Raw genomic sequence first — 19,520 nt, 5'->3', positions numbered from 1 at the left:
ACAGGAGTCAGGCTGAAGCTGAAATTTACTAGACTAGCTACTTTACCAAGAGATTTCTGTTTTTTAATTCTCAATAATGAATGTATTTGGCTGCCAGGAGAACACATGGGATTGCATAAACAGCACACCACTAGGTTTTTGGTTATGAAATACATAAACAGTTAATGATAATGACAGATAATCGGTATCAGTAAAACTACAATTATCTTAATTCTTTTGGAATTGTAAAAGAAACTTACAAGACTGGAAACGTACAGATACTGTAGATGGTGTGGACCCTGAAAGATTCCATGAAAAAAACCTTCTTGGTGTGATGATTGATGGTATAAGCTAGAAATCTCATATAAAATACATGCATTGTCATAATGCGGCTGTGTGCAGGTAAGATGAGGACCCAATCGCAAACTCACGGAGGCAGGATGGAACTCAAAATTCACAGCTTTATTGCTAGAGAGCAAAACTACACACTGGTACACAGAGAAACACACGGCCATGAATGAAGGAGAACGCGACACTGAACTGAGGGAGACGTGGACATAAATACACAGAGGGTTAACGAGGGAAGTAGGAGCACACGGGGAACACAGGTGACACTGATAATCATAACGAGACACGGCATGAGTAAAACACTGATGGGAGACTGTCAAAGTAAAACAGGAAGTACACAGAGGTGCAGACAGGAGGAGAGAGAGAGAGCACGGGGAGAGCACAGACATAACGGGCTGGGGAAAACATGGAATAAAACACAAGGAGTGTAGACAAGGGCTCACAGATACACAGAGGGGCACACAGGGGGTAAAGTCACAAGGGGAAATCCAATAAGGAACATCTTAACAGAACAACCTAGGAACCAAGGCAAAAATAAAGAACAAAATACAAAACACACGAAAACTAAGAATGCTGGGTCAACATGACCCAGGATCATGACATGTATAACAAAGTTTCAAAAAGCATTTCATTATTTAATTGAAGCAATTTACATTTGGGACCTCATATTACTCCACATTCTCTACTGACCACTAATTTCACCAAATTTGAATTACTGTTCAGAGGTTTCAAATGATGACAGGTTCACTGTCATCATTTACCATTTTGCAAGAAAGGGCCATGAGGATAATTCTAAATACTGGTCACAGAGATCACACAAAAGCCTGTTCTTGAAATCAAACATACTGAAATTTACTGATCTGGCTCATTTTCAAACCACACAAATTATGTTTAAAGCCAAAAACAACGTGCTCACTGACAATATTCTAAAACTGTTGATTTGAGGGGAGTTCAGTTTAAAACATCTGTGTCCATACAACAGTAAAATCCCAGTATCATGGCATGAAACTGTAGATGTGGCTAATGTGTATATACATGTAAATGTGTTGTCTCTTTAAATGTGTAACTGTGATTATTTTCATGTTGGATTGAAATAAAATATCTCCCTCTGCTGGTACTGCAGCTTACTGCAACTTTTGCAGCTCACGCTTAGCCTCATTGGGAAATGGACACTGTGGACCAGCGTGTCTATTATACGCTTTGCCATGATACTGGATTGGGAGTGAAGCTATGGAACAAACTTGGTGAGAAACTAGAGCAATGACTCTAGTTTTGCAATATACAGGGAACAAAGATGGCTTTGACTGGGTGTTCTCACCCAGTATTTATCCTCTGTGTGATGTAGAAATCTCAATAATATATGATGAACTTGTCATTTTCCTTTTTTGTTATTGTATTATTTTAACATATTCAAAATAAAACCACATGATATCATAACACAAGGTATGCAGAAGAGCATCTTTAAACAAATAGCACATCAAACCTGGAAGCAGATGGGCTACAGCAGCATTAGATCACACTGGGTGCCATTCCTGTTAGCTAAGAACAGGAAACCAACCGATGGTGCAATTCATGCCAACTCGCGCTATGAACTCATTAGAAATGAACAGCAGAAAATTGGAAAAATTGTGTGACGAGTCCTTTCAAAAGAGGCCAACATTCACCCCATTCAAACTGGAATAAAAAAAAAAGTTACACTTCCTCAGAATTTTATGTGTTTTTTCATCTTATCTTTAATAAATATTATGTTTAAATAGTTTGCGGATCGCTTTCTATGTTCATTTACATTTTATACAAGTACTTTTTGAAAAGACATCTACAAGTATACTGTTAAAAAATATGAAAATATTAACATTTTTACAATATGGTAACAACATAACAAACACGTTTACAGCCTGGTTACAACAACTGTTTTGCTAATTTCCTCCTTTAATAAATGTATAAGAGGGTATCCAGTGCAGCCAGTAGTCAGTTTGTGCATGACAGATAAAAAGTGCTTATAAACATAGATTAAAGCGCTGCATGAATATTTGTGAGTGAATGTGGCTAATAGTGAAACTCACTTTGAATGCTCAGTTAGTGTAGAAAAATACTACAAGTACCAGTGCGTTCATTAAAAGTGTTACACAAGAAATCTTTAGACTCTGATATTACTAAGTAATAATTAGCAGGAATCTGTTTCTTTCCAGGACACGCTCGCAACCAAACTCAGTAAGCCTATCTGTCTCGTCAAAATGGAAAACAATAAACAAATGCAATCTAGCTACTATATGCATTTTGTTGTTGAGTGACTAATCACCAGGTGGCAGCAGTTATAACTCTTACTGTCTTTATCCTTTGCTTTTAAGGAGACAAGAACAAAATTCAGTCAGATGTGAGTTGATAGCCACCTTTGAAAGACAGCTCAAATGTGAATCTGTGTAATGAAAAGATATACTTGATGTACATCTGGATTTGCTCTGTAGTACTGGGTCTGTAGCTGTGTGTGATCCTGACCAGTGTGACACAGTCAACAGTCTGTGTTTATTTAACAAAAGTGAATTATTTCTGCAAAGAACACAAACGTACCGAGGAAGCCAGTGATAAGTAAGACCAAGACCAGAGTCCAAACCCAGGATACAGAGGTTCATCAAACGTGGTGTTGAAGGTGTGGAGGTGGATCAGCTTGTCAGAGGAGACTCTGTAAAAAGACAGAATGCCAGCAGGACAGTCCACATACACTGCTACTCTGCCAGAGACAGAGGAAGAAGAGGAACAGGAAGGGATGGATGTTCCTTTTGTATCATGCCAGATAGAGTAACCACCATCGGTGAACAGACTCCAGGACTGAGGATTCCCTCCAAACCAACTGTCATTTCTTTCTCCTCTCCTGCTGATTCTCTTGTAACTCACTGATATATGCACACCTCCACTCCACTCAACCTCCCAGTAACAGCGGCCAGTCAGACCATCTCTGCACAGCAGCTGATGATTCTGGTCAAATCTGTCTGGATTATCAGGATATGACTGATTTTCTTTCACGTATGTCACATTCCTGTTGTTGTCAGACAGTTTAAGGTTTTTGTTTACTGTATCTGTGTTGACTGTGAGCTCACAGAAATCTAATGAAGACAAAAGGACATAATCTGCTCATTATTACCTTTTCATGAAAACTAACATTGGAGATCATCTTCATCCACAGTAAGTTTTGGTCATTTTAATTTTTCCTGACTCATTTTAAAACATACTTACACTTCCTCAGACCTTGTCTGAGCCACTGGACACCAGCAGGCTCCAACCTGAAAGGAGGAGGACTGTCAGGACCAACACAGTCTTTTCACAATGCACTTTCATCCACACACTTCACTTATTTACTGCCAGTGTTGGAGTAATAACTGTGTTCTTCACGAATGCATTTTACATCAGTATGGAACACTTGTAAACAAGCTGAATACACAGGATTAAAGTCTATTTGATCTGTTCTGCTTTGAGCTACCATTCATTTATTTTTTACTGTTATCATCACTTTACTATTTCATGAAGTACATGGAATGTCCCTCTACAAATAAAGTTCAGATGACTTGAAAACTTCAAATCCACAATTTGTACACACTAAATCTGTTGCCTTGTTTCTTCTAATAAAGTAATGAAGCATTCATACAGTAACTATCCAGTTAATCTACTTATGGCTATACCTATTTAGCTTTTTTCTCCTCTTTGTCATTATCTTTGAGTGCAATACATTTTTCCATACTTGAGACTCTGTAGTCTCCAACAGGGATCTTCAAGTCCAGAAGATAGCAGCCTCTTTCCTGAGTCTCCTGGGTGATTGTAGCTCAGGTCCAGCTCCCTCAGATGAGAGGGGTTAGAAGTCAGGGCTGAGGCTAAAGAAGCACAGCCTTCCTCTGTAATCAAACAGCCTGATATCCTGAGAACACACAAAGAAATTAAATATTTTATCCCTTTTTTTCTGTAAAGCAGTGACCATTACTGTTAAATTACCATTGCTATTTTCATCTGCAAGTATTCATATTTGGCAGTATGGATCTGTTCTGCCAAGTGGCATGAAGAGTGCAGCAACTGCGGGAAGGTTAAAGCTGCCTATATTATATGTCATAAATGAGTTTTGCCAACTTGATGTATAGAAGAGAATAACCTGACCAGCAGGTGATGTGGGCTAGTATTAAGACAAGCTGACCAACACTATAAATTTTCAGTTTTTACATAAATACAATATTTTAATTTATTTTAATGATAAAGATCTGTTGCTCTCAGAGAAATAGATTCATATCTAAACAATAATAAAAGCCACTGTATAGAAATTTGCCAAGGTGTGTTTTAGACTGGACTAGACTGTTGAGATGTTGAAATCAACAAAGGTACCTGAAAAATGGTACCATAGGAAGAAACAGAATAGATGTGCAACTGGTGTGACACACAAAAAGATTATACTAAATTTAAAGATGACCATTTGATTAGGTTAGAGAAACCTGACCTGAGAGTTTCCAGTCTACAGTGTGGATTCTTCAGTCCTATCAACAGCAATTTTACTCCTGAATCTTGCAGGTTGTTATTATTCAGATCCAGCTCTCTGAGACTAGAGGATTGCAAGATAAGAACTGAGGACAGGGCTGCACAGCTTGCTTCAGAGAGGTTACAGACACTCAGTCTAAAGAGACAATAAGAGAAATAACATTTTAAGTGAAACAAGTTATCAAGATCTTATCACATTTTTGGGGTGTTTACTTGTAAAAATAAATAGCCCAATTAAATACCTTCGGTATAGTCAATACTAGACAGTAAAGACATATGTAGACTAGTGCCATTATGCCATAACCGCAAAACACGGCAAATCTTTGTTAGCGAGTTAGCACGCATTGCCCTGTTAATGGGGCTGCACGGTGCTAATGCATTAACGAGCTAACCACGCAAACGCGTTGACGCATGGGGCAATCCGCCCTAACTCGCTAACTGAGATTTGCCGCGTTAATGCGGTTATGGCGTTAACGTCATTTTAATGAGATTAACGCTGACAGCACTAATATAGACAGTACAGTCTGACATTATACAGTCATCTGGTGTTTAGCATGACTGTGATAAAATAGTTCTATTAACTAAATTGACTTTATTGGTGATACTGGAGATAGTATTGAAACAACTTCTTTTCCCCTAACTGTTTTCCCTAGAGCAGCACTGTACTGCAATCTGACCTGAGAGTTTCTAGCGTGCAGGAAGGACCCTGCCAGCCACAAGACAGTAGTTCCACTCCTGAATCCTGCAGGTTGTTGTTACTCAGGTCCAGCACTCTCAGGCTGCAAGTTTGGGAGCTGAGAACTGAGGCCAGGGAGCCAACATTTCGTTCTGTTATGAAACAGCCATTCAGCCTGAAGAAAATGATGAATAGTAATATTTGTGTTAAAGTGACATGTCAGTCGTTTTTGAATAAGATGTAATCCTATCTACCCGTCTAATCTATCTAAAAGTGGCACTAACTCTTACATATCCCACATTACTATTGTTTGAAGAACAGAAAACACGAAAATCATGAAAGCATAAAATTATCAATGAGAGACCATAACTGCGTGTGAGATAATATATGAAAAAAAGGTAGGTATTCCCCCAGCGTGTCCTTGGTCTCCCCAGGGGCCTCCTTCTCGTGTGACATGCCTGGAACACCTCATGCAGAAGGTGCCCAGGAGAATCTTAATTAGATGGCCAAAGCACCGCAACTGTCTCTTTTCAACGTGGAGGAGTAGTGGCTCTACTCTGAAACCCTCTTGACTGAACTCCTCACCCTATCAATAAGGAAGAGGCCAGCCACCTTTACATGAAGCAAATTTCTGCTGCTTGTATCTGTGATATCATTTTTTCTGTCAATAAACAGAGCTTGTGGTGAAAGGTGAGTATAGGGATAAACCGTTAAATTGACAGCTTTGCTGTTGTGATCAGCTCTCTCTTTACATGACAAACTGGTACAGCATCCCCATCACTCTCCGACTGCTTGATACCTCGGTCAATCTCTCACTCCCCTCTCCCTTCAGTCCCCTCTCTCCTCAAGGATCGCAAGCAGAGGAGTTTAAGACCCTGAAATACTTAAACTCCTCTGCTTTGGGGCAGAAACTCATCTCTGACCTGGAGTGAGCACTCCACCCTTTTTTGGCTGAGGACCGGATTGCAAATCACACTCGGCTGCAAATCACACCAGTGAGAGCTCGAGACCACCACCTGAGGCCAACAACAACATCCTCTTCTAAAAGCAGAGATGAGATTCTGAGGCCACCAAAGTGGAAGCCTTCTGTCACTTGGCTACAACTAGAAATTCTGTCCATAAAAATTATGAATGTATTCAGTGACAAAGGGCTGAGTCAGACACCCACTGAGAATAAGTTCGACTTACTGCCAAAAGATCAGACCAAGCTCCAAGTTTTTGCTTCAGCTACCGCCTATTCCACATTCTGCTTGGACTGCCAGTACCTATCAGCAGCCTCCAAAGTCCCACAGACTAAAAAGGAAGGAGCTGGAGGGAGAGCATTTGGTGGTTGGGCCTTAGCCCATGGGGCCTGGCCGGGTGCAGCCCAAAAAAGCAATATGGGCTTCCTGTCCTGTAAGCCCACCACCCACAGGAAGTGCCAAAGAGGTCAGGTGAAATGGGTGTTGGGCGGTAGAACTTTTCAGTCAAACATCTAAATCATTCAATTCAAGTGTTTCAATCATTTCCATAGCCACAGGTGTATAAAATTAAGCATCTAAGCATGTAGACTGGTACGACAAACATTTGTCCAATCCAGATGCAAAATTTCCTCACTACTAAAAAGTCCACAATCAACTGCAAAACGGGATTTTCTTTCTTTTAAGTAAGGCAGAACTATATCCATCTGACCTGAGATTGTCTAGCATACACTGTGGACTCCCAAGTCCAGCAGATAATATCTTCAATCCTGAATCCTGGAGGTTGTTGTTACTCAGGTCCAGTTCTCTCAGTCTAGAGGACTCAGAAGTAAAAACTGAAGACAAGGCCTCAAAACTTCTCTTTGCAAGGGTGCAGAAAGTCAATCTAGGTAAAACAACATAGGAAAGACATTTATTTAGCCTTATTTTCTGTTTCACAGAGAAGACTATTCACTAATTTCAAATATCTATACACTTTGTTTTCAATACATGTGTACCTGTGTACTTACACGGCTTTTCTTGAGGCTTTGACCACAGGCAACAGCCTTAGGAGAGCCTCCTCTGAAGCAGAGTATTTCTTCAGGTTAAACACATCCAGATCATTTTCTGATGACAGTAAGATGAAGACCAGAGCTGACCACTGAGCTGGAGACAGTTTATCTATAGAGAGACTTCCTGATCTCAGAGACTGTTGGATCTCCTCCACAAGAGAACGATTGTTCAGTTCATTGAGACAGTGGAAGAGATTGATGCTTTTCTCTGCAGACAGATTCTCACCAATTTTCTTCTTAATGTGCTGGATTGTTTCCTGATTGCTCTCAAAATGTCTTTTTGTGTCTGTCAGTAAGCCTCGAAGGAGACCCTGATTGGTCTGAGTTGAAAGACCCAGGAGGAATCGGAGAAACAAGTCCAGGTGTCCATTCGGACTTTCCAAGGCCTTGTCAATAGCACTCTGGTGGAGATATTTTAAATAATTTCTTTCTTTAAACAGTTTAGACCATAAAGGCATTTTTAGCTGATCTTCCAGCACATTAATACCAGAGTTGATGAAGGTCAGATGGACATGAAGAGCAGCCAGAAACTCCTGAACACTCAGATGGACGAAGCAAAACACCTTGTCCTGGTACAGTCCGCTCTCCTCTTTAAAGATCTGTGTGAACACTCCTGAGTACACTGAGGCTGCTCTGATATCAATGCCACACTCCGTCAGGTCTGATTCATAAAAGATCAGGTTTCCTTTCTGTAACTGGTCAAAAGCCAGTTTTCCCAGAGATTCAATCATCTTCTTGCTCTCTGAATTCCAGTGTGGATCTGTTTCAGTATCACCATGATACTTGATCTTCCTTACTTTAGACTGAACCACCAGGAAATAGATGTACATCTCAGTCAGAGTCTTTGGTAGCTCTGCTCCCTCTCCAGTCTTCCATACATCGTCCAGAACTGTAGCAGTGATCCAACAGAAAACTGGGATATGGCACATGATGTGTAGGCTCCGTGATGACTTGATGTGGGAAACAATGATTGTGGCCTGGTCTTCATTTTTGAATCTCTTCCTGAAGTACTCCTCTTTTTGTTCATCGGTGAACCCTCTGACTTCTGTCACCATGTCAACAAACTCAGGAGGAATCTGATTGGCTGCTGCAGGCCGTGTGGTTATCCAGAGGTGAGCATAGGGAAGCAGATTACCCCTGATGAGGTTTATTAGCAACACATCCACTGAGGCAAATTGTGTAGCATCAGTCAGGATCTCAGTGTTGTGAAAGTCCAGAGAAAATCGACACTCGTCCAGACCATCAAAGATGAACATGACCCGAAACTCATCAAAGCTGCAGATTCCTGCTTTTTTTATGTCAGTAAAGAAGTGATGAACAAGTTCCACCAAGCTGAACTTTTTCTCTTTCAGTACATTCAGCTCTCTGAAAGTAAATGGAAATGTGAACTGGATGTCCTGGTTGCTTATCTTTTCAGTCCAGTCCAGAGTGAACTTCTGAGTTAAGACTGTTTTCCCAATGCCGGCCACTCCCTTTGTGAGCACTGTTCTGATCTCTTCCTTTTTTCCAGGTAAACCTTTAAAAATGTCTTCTCGTTTGATTGTTGTTTCTTGCCTGTCTACTTTCCTGGATGATGTTTCAAGCTGTCTGACTTCATGTTCATTATTGACCTCTGTAGTATCCCCATCTGTAATGTAGAGTTCAGCGTAGATCTGATTCAGATGGGTAGGGTTTCTTGCTTTAGCAATGCCCTCAAGCACACACTGAAATTTCATCTTCAGACTGTATTTAAATTTATGCTGACAAACTGCAGCATGGCATTCTGAAAGAACACACACAAAGCAGGATTTTTAGAAGTACAAAGGTACATCAAACCTACCACCAATTATGCATTCTCCTAAAGCATGAGTATTTGAATCTATCAGTCGATCAGCCATTTAGTCTTCATTCAGTGGGGTAAATCTTTGGAAGGTTGTCTTACTGCTCTGTAGACAGTCAGCCAGCTTCCCCTGGTTCATTTTTCTTAGGAAGTGCAGCGTGCTCCTTAGAAATGAATCTTTCTGCTGTTTGTCGTCACACCCCAAAAATCTGTCATCCTCACACTCATTGCCTTCTGAGTTATCTGGACTCACACTCTTCTGCAGGTTTTTCAGTTCATTTTTCCCAAAAGGGATAATATTGTCCTCCAGTTGCTGTAATAGAACGTAAATGAAGAATACAATTAGACTAATGAAGCCACACATCAGATCTATGGTGGCCAGACTGGCAAACCACAGGTTTGCAAAATATAGCATGGGTATGTCTGTAAACTGACCATATTTAAACTATTAGTTTTAACATGGACAAACCCTAAATTTGGAGTCCACGTCATACTGATGACTTTGATCCTCTGAGTTCTCCCAGTCCTCAATCCTGTGGATGAACCATAAAATAATTAGCTTATATTATCTCTCATTAAATAGTATAAATAGGAATAAATGCTTAAAAAAAGTAAACCTTTATCCTTGTTCTGATAAGGGTTTACTTTTCCAGGTCCCACATCTATAGAGTCCAGATTCTACAAAGATGTGCCTGCCAACATTATTTAGCACTATAACTTATTAGCACTATAACTTATTAGAGTCGCCCTAAAATCAGAACGTCCATGCCCCTTTCAGGGTGAAAACAAGGTGCTATAGCAGCTTTCAAAGAAGCACAATGAACTGTTTAAGAACTTCACTACAAAACATAATTGCTACAGTTAATCATGTTTTCTGTGCAGCAGGGAAACAAAAGGACAAGCATTACAACTGATATATATTTTTTAAAAATTTACGCTGCTCCTACAACATGTAGATGTCTACCTGCAAAGATCTGCATAGCATCAAATCAATGAATCCGGACCAAGCTTGACATTATGCTGTCCCACCTAATCCTTGAACCACTAGAAATGCCTAATGATTTTAACACATGTTAATTTGTTATCCTCCTCTATGGGTGCAATAACTGCTCCTGGTTCTACAGTTTGTCTATCCTTGTATTGTAAGCAGGGAGAAATAGCAAATGATGACCAAACCAGTTCAATTGGTGGAAAGATTATGACAATGTCCTTATATCATCATCTCCCTGAGACATTATGACTCCAAAAAGTTTGAGTTTTAAACTGTGAGGGAAGAAGTATAGATCAAGGAGGCTCATGAGAGACAAATTAGATTTAAAAAAGTTTGTATCTTTAACTAAAACGTACACTGTGCTTGAAGCTTTCTGACAGCAGGAAATATCGATTCCTAATATCAGTGTGTGTGTCTGTGTGTGTGTTAGTTGTGTACATTAGCAAAGCTCTCCTGCCCTGTCACCAGATGTAAGAACCATAACACAACAATTCAAAGACACATCAGAGATATTTTACTGACAGCTTACTTCAGCTCATCAGGATCTTGCTTTTTAAACTTATAAATCATGCTTTTTGACTTGTTGCTGTTGAAGGAGACACAGCTGGGTGAAGATCCAGAAGATTGTAGTCTGTGATCAATCCTGAAATGAAAAAGCAATGATAAATGTTAATAAATGACTTTCTGTAAATATTTTTTTTTTTAATAAAAAACGTATTGTGTCTAAAATTCCTCTCCAAATTTACCTTCCATCAGCACATTTTTTTAAATAAGACTCCATTGGCTGGTCAGTTTTCATGGACACAGAATTTAGTTTATTTCCAGTTTCAGGTCCAGCAGGTCCATTAGAGTGTGGCATGTGCTGCTGCTGCTGCTGCTGCTGCTGCTCAGGCTTCAATACAAAGGACACACAGAGCAGGGATTGTGAATGATAATCAGGTGCTGAGCTCTGATACAGAGAAGAGTCGTGGATAGTTAGAGATCCAAGTCATACCCAAGCCTAGACCTTCACACAAACATCAAGCTGGGGGGAGAGTCACATTATACCTCTGACTCGATTAAAGCTATCAAGCACTGCAGCAGCTTATTGACCTCAGCACTGAGAACATGCAGGTGAAAGTTTTCACAGCAGAGTAAAGAAACTGTAAGCACTTTGAGGTGCAGTGTCACAGAGAAGTCAGAGAGTACAAATCCCCCCAAAGGGGAAGGGCTATACTAAAGCTTTTTTTTTATTACAACACAATAGAATAGAATAGAATAGAATAGAATAGAATAGAATAGAATAGAATAGAATAGAATAGCCTTTATTGTCATTGTACATATACAACAAAATTGTGGATGCTCCATACAAACTGTGACAGAACAAAATATAAATAGTAAGACAGGAGGAATAAATAACATTAGAGAACAGGTTGCAAAGTGCTTGGATTCAGTGCAAAGAAAAGACTTCTATTGTCGCAATATACTTTAAAATGATATCCCAAAACTGTGGATGCTCAGCTACTGACAAACAGTGTCAGCTTAGGGAAGGAAAGGCATGGATGCAGTTTGTGTTTGGTCTTCTTTCACATGTATTAGTAAGAGGTTTTCTTTAAGTGGACAAAATAGGGTGATGAGAATAATTAAAAGAATGATAAAATTGTGATTTATTTATATTTGTGTTGGGCAATTTACTCTAAATATACATAACTCTAAAACGTTGGCTTTGTCTTGTTACTATTCACTGAATCCTCATCCTGACCTATTCTGGTCCTCTGAGTTATAGGTAGGGGAAGATTAGTTGCCAGTTACAAAACACATACAATAAACTGAAACTGACAAGCAGCCAAAATAGTTTTCACAGTGATACAATGGGTTTGCAGTATTTCTGTTTTTTAGACACATTTCTACACAGACAGCAGTAAAGTCTCTGTAGCTCTGTAACGTCTCAAATAACTTCATGTGTCTTGTACAGATCTGTTACATAACATAATGAAACGTCTGTCAATGGAGCTGATAATGTGATTCAGATCTTTTATTATTAAACGCTTTCTTGAGTGATTCAAATATTATGTTACACCCGCAAAAATAACACATTCACCCTCAGTTGTTTTCCTGAGAACATAATCAAACTGCTAATGTTTAACAGTAGGCTAATACCATTGCAACCGATCAGTGATCTACTCACTGGACTTTCAGACACAAAATCTATCAGTGTGCAGCTCTCTGGTGTCCCGAGCACTTCTGTATACAACAGCTGTCTTGCTCTGTATGTTAAACCTTTATAGGATGAAGCGAAGCAACACTTCTTCCTCTCTACGTGCTTGCATGTTTCTCCACACCTTCGTTACATCACTGTGACCAGTTTGACAGGTTAGACTGTCTGAGCTGTGTTCAAAGAATCAGATATTATAATGAGAAACGACTTGTGCTTCTCAGAAACACTTATTAGTAAATATTATATCTCTACTTGGCTTTTGAATATTTGCTCTTATATTTGCCCTTTATACATGAAAAAAATTGTGAAATACTTGTGCAGTAGTGGGACTGCGGAGATAAATGTTGCTATCAGTGCAGTGTTCCAGAACACGCGCAGTTACTATAGCAGAGCTGTAGAAGGTTCTTAACCCATCAGCTTTATCTACTCCTTTATGCAAGGAGCACTGCCAGCACTACAAAATTACCTGCAGCAGGCCTCAGGTGTGAATGTCTCTGTACAAACAAGCACAACCACCTCGGTGGTGGATCAGTGATGGTCTTTGGAAACATATGCAGGTGAGGCAATGGCATCCCGACTGTCATGATGTGTCAGGAGGACTAACAATCACACGTTCAACTACAATAACACTGGAAATGAATCATATTCATATAAGCTTTGAGACAAGACTGAGGATTAAGATGAAGCAGTGTGCAATGTTGGTGATGACAGAAATTTAATGGATTCATAGGTAACTGTCACCTGAACACATTATAAGCAAGTGATGGGGCTAGACAGCATGGCTGTTTTAATGATTTCTGCTAAGACAAGACAATAATTACAGGCTCTAACTTAACTGCTGTGAAATCCCCAAAAAGGTTAATGAAAAAGAAACTATGCAGGAAGGTGGAGCATCCCTGGATCAGTATCAGTCTGCAAGAAATCACACCACAGGTCATTTCAACATGAATGTCCCTTAAACTACAGCCTGGAGAAAGTCCCGCTGCATTTCCCTGATCGGATCTTATCTATTTTAGTTAATACAACACAGTTACACAGCTCACGGCTGAAACCAGTTCAGTTCAGATGAAGGTGAACCCAGTTTAATGAAGATGCCATAAAATACTAGTAACTGGAATTTTGATATTGAAAATGAAAATTATCTTAACATTTTCTCCACCTTTTTAATTTATTGAGTGTACAGTTTTAAAGTATTCAGTAACTACAGTTAAATTTAAATGAAACAGATTGTTATCATTATTATTATTATTATTATTATTATTATTATTATTATTATTATTATTAATATTATTATTATTGGTCAGGGAAAGTATGACTGGACTACTAATCTCCATGGAAACAATACCTGTCTATCCATGGAACAGTTTTTGCTGCCATGCCAGTTTTTACCACAGAGCTAAAAGAGCTAAAGTCACTATTTCAACCATGCTTGCTGCGGGGGACAAAATGTACAAACAACAGAAAGTTTCATTCTCTGAAGCGCAGTTTAAACCCGAGTTTAACAGCATGCTGAAGCCTCGGTCACTCTCACAAACTTACTATACACCAGCCAAAGGTCACAACAAAGCACAGAGCGGGACACTGACACACAAAACAACGACGTGATCATTTAATGCGAGTCCATAAGAATATAGTTGATGGTGATGATGACGATGGTGATAACCGGACGGAGATATAAAATAAACACATATACACCGATAGCTGCGTATACATATGTGCTCTAAATAAATTAATAAACACATCAAGTCCGAAATGAAGTAGAAAGAAGTACGAACACACTTATAATCCATAGCCTATACTCGACAACATCATCAAGCAAAAGCATCAGGAAACGTCAAACAGTGAAAGTAAACATGACCAATAATGATACAAACAGGCTGAGTGTGTGCCTGTTTTTGATGCGTGCTTCTGATGGTGCCCTCAGCTTATTTCCTCGATCTGTTAGTCGAGGGTCAGTCCGCCCGTGCATGGGTGAAGAATCTAAGATGAGCTTCTTACCATGTTTAAACTTCTTCAGGAAGTTTAAACATGGCAGACAGACACGTCATCGTATTATTAACAGCGGTTCTCTTTTCCCAAGTCCTCATCAATTATTCTTCACAAATTTCTTTGATGAAAGAAAAAGCCATCGGGAGAGGACACGTGAAGTCATTTTTGGACGAATTCCAGCCCGTAGCTGATGTGTCGAATAAACAGAAGTTCTGACTCCGTTACTTGAACATAAGTTACTTGATTATAAGTTACTAGTGTAAGTAACCGAACCACTGCTGTTGTCAACGAGCAAAGCATTCAAATCTGCACCCATTACCTTCAAATTGAGGTTTCTCACGGAGAACATCATCTGCTCCGCTGTCATTCTCACAATGAAACTGAAACACACATAACACAGTGAGGCGTTTGAGGAACGTCAGAAAAGGCCAGTCGCTCTTTAAAAGATAAAAGACAAATTTACAGGTTCACAGAAACTGTTTCCACTTTCTCAGAAATGCAGCAACTGGTTATTTCTTGAAGTCTGACAGTATTATTCAATGCATGTCTATACTCAGTATTTCTAATATAAATATCACTATGAAAAGCAGTGATATGTGTAACGTTACAGGATATATTAGTATTCTTTGAGCTGCAGCCTTAATAGAGAAATTGTTCAAGTTTCTATATAAAAATTAAGTTGCTTCCCACATGGACATGAAAGTGGTTTATTGTTTTTCTGTTTGGCATTTCTATATTTTATCATGTCCGCTAAATCATTTTGCCCTGTATCTGTTTGCTTTTAGAGTTTATCTGCTTTATGTTTGTGGTAATTATTTTTACGGTGTACATTCATTTTGACTGCCAGGCTGTGAGCATTGTGTGACGTGCTGAGTGCAGTAAATACCAATCAGCCAATCTGATAAGACCATCTATCCATCCCTCTTCAGTATGACTGAAATCATAGTTTCATTATTGATTAATATTGTTGCTAAAGTATGTAAATGTCAGTACAGCTGAAGCACACAAGTGAGGCCAGTCTGACGGGCTCTTCACAGTCAACTCAACACTTAGTTATTAATTTCTACTCTGCGACCAAAATACAAACTTACAGTGTTTGTCTTGAAATCTTTGCCTCTTTCTCTCGTGTAATGTATTTTTTTCTCCTTCTATGATATTCTTTTTGTCTTTAAATTAATCCTCATTTATTTTAACTTGAAGTTGTATTTACTTGTAAATGGAAAACTGGTAAAGGGACATAATCTATGAGAATCACTGCCCTCCAATGGACACAATGAGTAACTACTCTATCTTGTTAATGTTTATGTCAGAAAGATATAATTCTGATAATCAGATAATGAAAAGAACAGTGCAGTGCTAATAAAGACAAGTAATGCTCATCATTTTATTCAAAATCTACACAGAGAAATGTGATTTTAAACTGTATTCAGCTGAATCATTCGTTTTAATTCTCCTTCAGAACTTGACTGCAGTGAACGCTTAATGACGTATGTAAATCTGTTTTTAAGAACAGTTGTGCTGACAATAGATGGTGTTTCAATACCTGATCAAGAGTTGTTTTCTTTTCTTTAATACATAATCAACTGAGATACTTATATCTACCACATGCATAGTATATCCTTTGTAAAGTACCATATTAAACAATATACTTATCTTACATTAGTGTAATTGTAGTGTGAATTTCACTTAGTGTTTAAAGCTTACTTTTCAGTTTTTATCCAAATATTAGTACAAAACAGTTCTGTAAGTGAAAGTTACAAAAATGCATCTTTCATCAATGAGTCCGTGTATCTGCAGTTACACAGTTTCTCTAACAGAAGGAGATTCTTCCACCTGCACAGAACACAGACACACTGAGGAACCACATGAATGGTGCCAGATTCCACAGCCAGGATAAAGAGGTTCAGTGAATGTGGTGTTGAAGGTGTGGAGGTGGATCAAAGAGTCACTGGAGACATTCTAGAAGGACAGAGTGCCAGCAGGACAGTCCACATACACTGCTACTCGCTTAGAACCACAGGGAGGAGACGAGGAGGAGGGGTGTGTGGTGGGGCGTGGTCTGCGGTGCTGTGCGGACGCACCTGCACGGCATCCGCAATCATGCCCGCCGTGTTAAAACACGGGGACTCAGGGGTTGGGGTTGTGTTGTGGTGAGATGTGAATAAAGATGGCTCTAAATGATACTCCGTGGTCCCGCCGTGCCTTATTCTCGCCACAGGGTGAATGGGTGATTTTCTCTGATTGTGATACACGGCATAGCCACGGGCATTAGAGCGGTCCAGACTCCAGGACTGAGGATTCTCTCCAAATCTGCAGTTCCTTCGTTGTCCTTTCCTTCCTATTCCTCTGTATCTTACTGATATATCAACCTCACCTGTCCACTCCACCTCCCAGTAACCACGTAAAACATCTTTACACAGCAGCTGACACCAGTCAAGAAATCTGTCATCATGATGAGGATAAATCAGATCGTTTCTCACATGTGTCACCTTCCTGTTGTTGGTAGGCAGTTTGAGGTTTTTGTTTATAGTGTTTGTGTCAACTATGAGTTCACAGAAATCTGTCAAGAAAAAGAGACGTAATGCAGCTGCAGTTATTAATCAGTTAGTCACGATTCAGAATTTATCACAAAACACAAACACCACTATTGAAGGTTACAAATGCTCTTCTTATGGCCTCTGACGGTGGACTCATTTTTGTACTTGTCCTGCTACACTTCCGTGCAGCGTTTAGTACTGTTGACCACAATATTTCAGAGTACACACTAACAATAAACTGGACTGAGTTAAAAACACTACTGCAAGTTAAAGGGAAGGGCCAGAGTTGTCTCCATTTTTTGAGGCGGCTGTCTTTTAACATCTGTTGGACAATGCTCCGGATTTTCTCTGAATCTGTTGTGGCCAATGCCCCTCTCTCTCTATGCTGTTGCATGCTGGGGCATAAACTGATGTGCAAGGCCAGTAATTTTGAGGGGACGGAGCTGGACTCCCTTAAGGTGGCACCAGAGAGGTGGATGTTATCCAAGATAAAGACAATGCTGGATAATATCTCCCACCCACTCCATGACATGCTGGCCTGTCATAGGAGCACATTCAGTGAAGGACTGAGATTACCCATAATGCACCACTGAACTACACAGGAAATCATTCCTGCCTGTCTCATATCTCACTGTACAACTCCTCCATCTGATGCACAGTACACAGTGCAATAGTTAGACCATTTTGCATATTTTCTACATTGAAATTGACAAATAACAAAGTTTTACACTTTAGAACAAAATGTCAATCACATATATTTAAACTATGTAATATTTATAATAGAGCTATTTATATATATTAGAGCTATTGCTTATATTTAGTAACTTTGTAATCAATTGTATTACTTAATTTAGTTCAGTCTGTTACTGTCCTTGTTGTCTTGGAGCAACTGCAACTGTGTAATTTCCTTAGGGATTAATAAAATATTGTGATTCTGATTGTTTTATTACAGCAATTAGAGCATGCTGTAGGTATTACACTGCAGTGGCAGTCATACATTTTCACTGCTATGCAGACGAGACTCAACTTTATCTATTCATGAAGCCAGATAACACACACAAATGAGTTAAACTGCAGGAATGTCTTAAAGCCATAAAGATCTGAATGACCTCTAATTTTCTGCTTCTAAATTCAGATAAAACTGAGGTTATTGTACTCGGCCCTGAAAATCTACCATCTGTTCACTTGACACTTGATAATGTCAAAATCAAAAGACAGATGAATTTTTAAAATGGGTTTTCATGAATAAATAAAAAAACACTTACACTTCTTCAAACCTGGTTTCAACCACTTGGCTCCAGCAGGTTCCACCCTGAAATGACAAGTGTAAGCACCACATCTTTCAACATGTAAACAGACTTTACATCTAGTGTATCAACATCCACCGTAATTCTGCTCAGTCATTAACAATAATGTCATCTCACCAACCTTAGGGTTTCCAGTTTCCAGTGCTGGTCCTTTACTCCAGCCTGAAGCTCCACTCCTGCATCATCTGGATGATTGTAACTCAAGTCCAGCACTTTCAGATGAGAGGGTCCAGGTGTCTATTTGGACTCTGCAAAGCTTTGTCCACAGCAAGTTGGTAGAAGTCTGTCTTTATAATCTTATTTTTAGGTGTTTCAGATGTCTGAGATGCTGTTTGTTCCTCTGGTAGCACGCTGACTCCAGAGTTGATGAAAGTCAGGTGGACATGAAGAGCAGCCAGAAACTCCTGAACACTTAGATGGATGAAGCAGAACACTGGGTTCTGCTATAGCCCTTTTTCCTCTTTAAAGATCTGTGTGAACACTCCTGAGTACACTGAGGCTGCTCTGATATCAATGCCACAGTTTGTCAGGTCAGATTCATAAAAGATCAGGTTTCCTTTCTCTAGCTGGTCAAAAGCCAGTTTTCCCAGAGATTTAATCATCTTCTTGCATTCTGGACCCCAGTGACAATCTGTCTCAGCACCACCATCATACTTGATCTTCCTTACTTTGGACTGAACCACCAGGAAATGGATGTACATCTTAGTCAGAGTCTTAGGTAATATTCCTCCCTCTCTGGTTTTACACATATCCTCCAGAACAGTAGCAGTGATCCAGCAGAGGACTGGGATATGGCACATGATGTGTAGGCTCCGTGATGACTTGATGTGGGAGATGATCCTGCTGGCCGGTTCCTCATCTCTGAATTTCCTGAAGTACTCCTCCTTCTGTTCATCGGTGAACCCTCTGACTTCTGTCACCATGTGAACAAACTCAGGAGGAATTTGACTGGCTGCTGCAGGCCGCGTGGTTATCCAGACACGAGCGGAGGGAAGCAGTTTTCCCCTGATGAGGTTTGTAAGCAGCACACCCACTGAGGCAGACTGTGTAACATCAGTTAGAGTTTCATTGTGGTGGAAGTCCAGAGGAGGTCGACACTCATCCAGACCATCCAAGATGAACACAACCTGGAAGTGTTCAAACCTGCAAATTCC

General features: G+C 39.7%; 1 protein-coding gene and 1 pseudogene across 1 annotated transcript; both read right to left on the bottom strand.

The window, feature by feature from the left end:
* Positions 1 to 420: 420 nt before the first annotated feature.
* Positions 421 to 14,909, bottom strand: LOC146392762 (NACHT, LRR and PYD domains-containing protein 3-like). Its single transcript, XM_084952944.1, has 12 exons — positions 14,842 to 14,909; positions 11,083 to 11,228; positions 10,866 to 10,979; positions 9,815 to 9,878; positions 9,448 to 9,658; positions 7,485 to 9,288; positions 7,187 to 7,360; positions 5,517 to 5,690; positions 4,802 to 4,975; positions 4,061 to 4,234; positions 3,559 to 3,605; positions 421 to 3,428 (listed from the first exon to the last, which is right to left on the bottom strand). The coding sequence occupies exons 1-12, from the start codon at positions 14,887 to 14,889 to the stop codon at positions 2,869 to 2,871; spliced, it is 3,690 nt and encodes a 1,229-aa protein (XP_084809070.1). The 5' UTR covers positions 14,890 to 14,909; the 3' UTR covers positions 421 to 2,868.
* Positions 14,910 to 16,319: 1,410 nt separating this feature from the next.
* LOC146392761 (tripartite motif-containing protein 16-like protein) lies at positions 16,320 to 19,289 on the bottom strand (annotated as a pseudogene).
* Positions 19,290 to 19,520: the final 231 nt, after the last annotated feature.

Source organism: Perissodus microlepis, chromosome 2 (assembly GCF_051167445.1).
Source record: "Perissodus microlepis isolate ML-2025 ecotype Zambia chromosome 2, ASM5116744v1, whole genome shotgun sequence".
Taxonomy (NCBI): Eukaryota; Metazoa; Chordata; class Actinopteri; order Cichliformes; family Cichlidae; genus Perissodus; species Perissodus microlepis.
The sequence above is the reverse complement of the archived record's forward strand: the minus strand, read 5'-3'. Positions and strand labels throughout refer to the sequence as shown.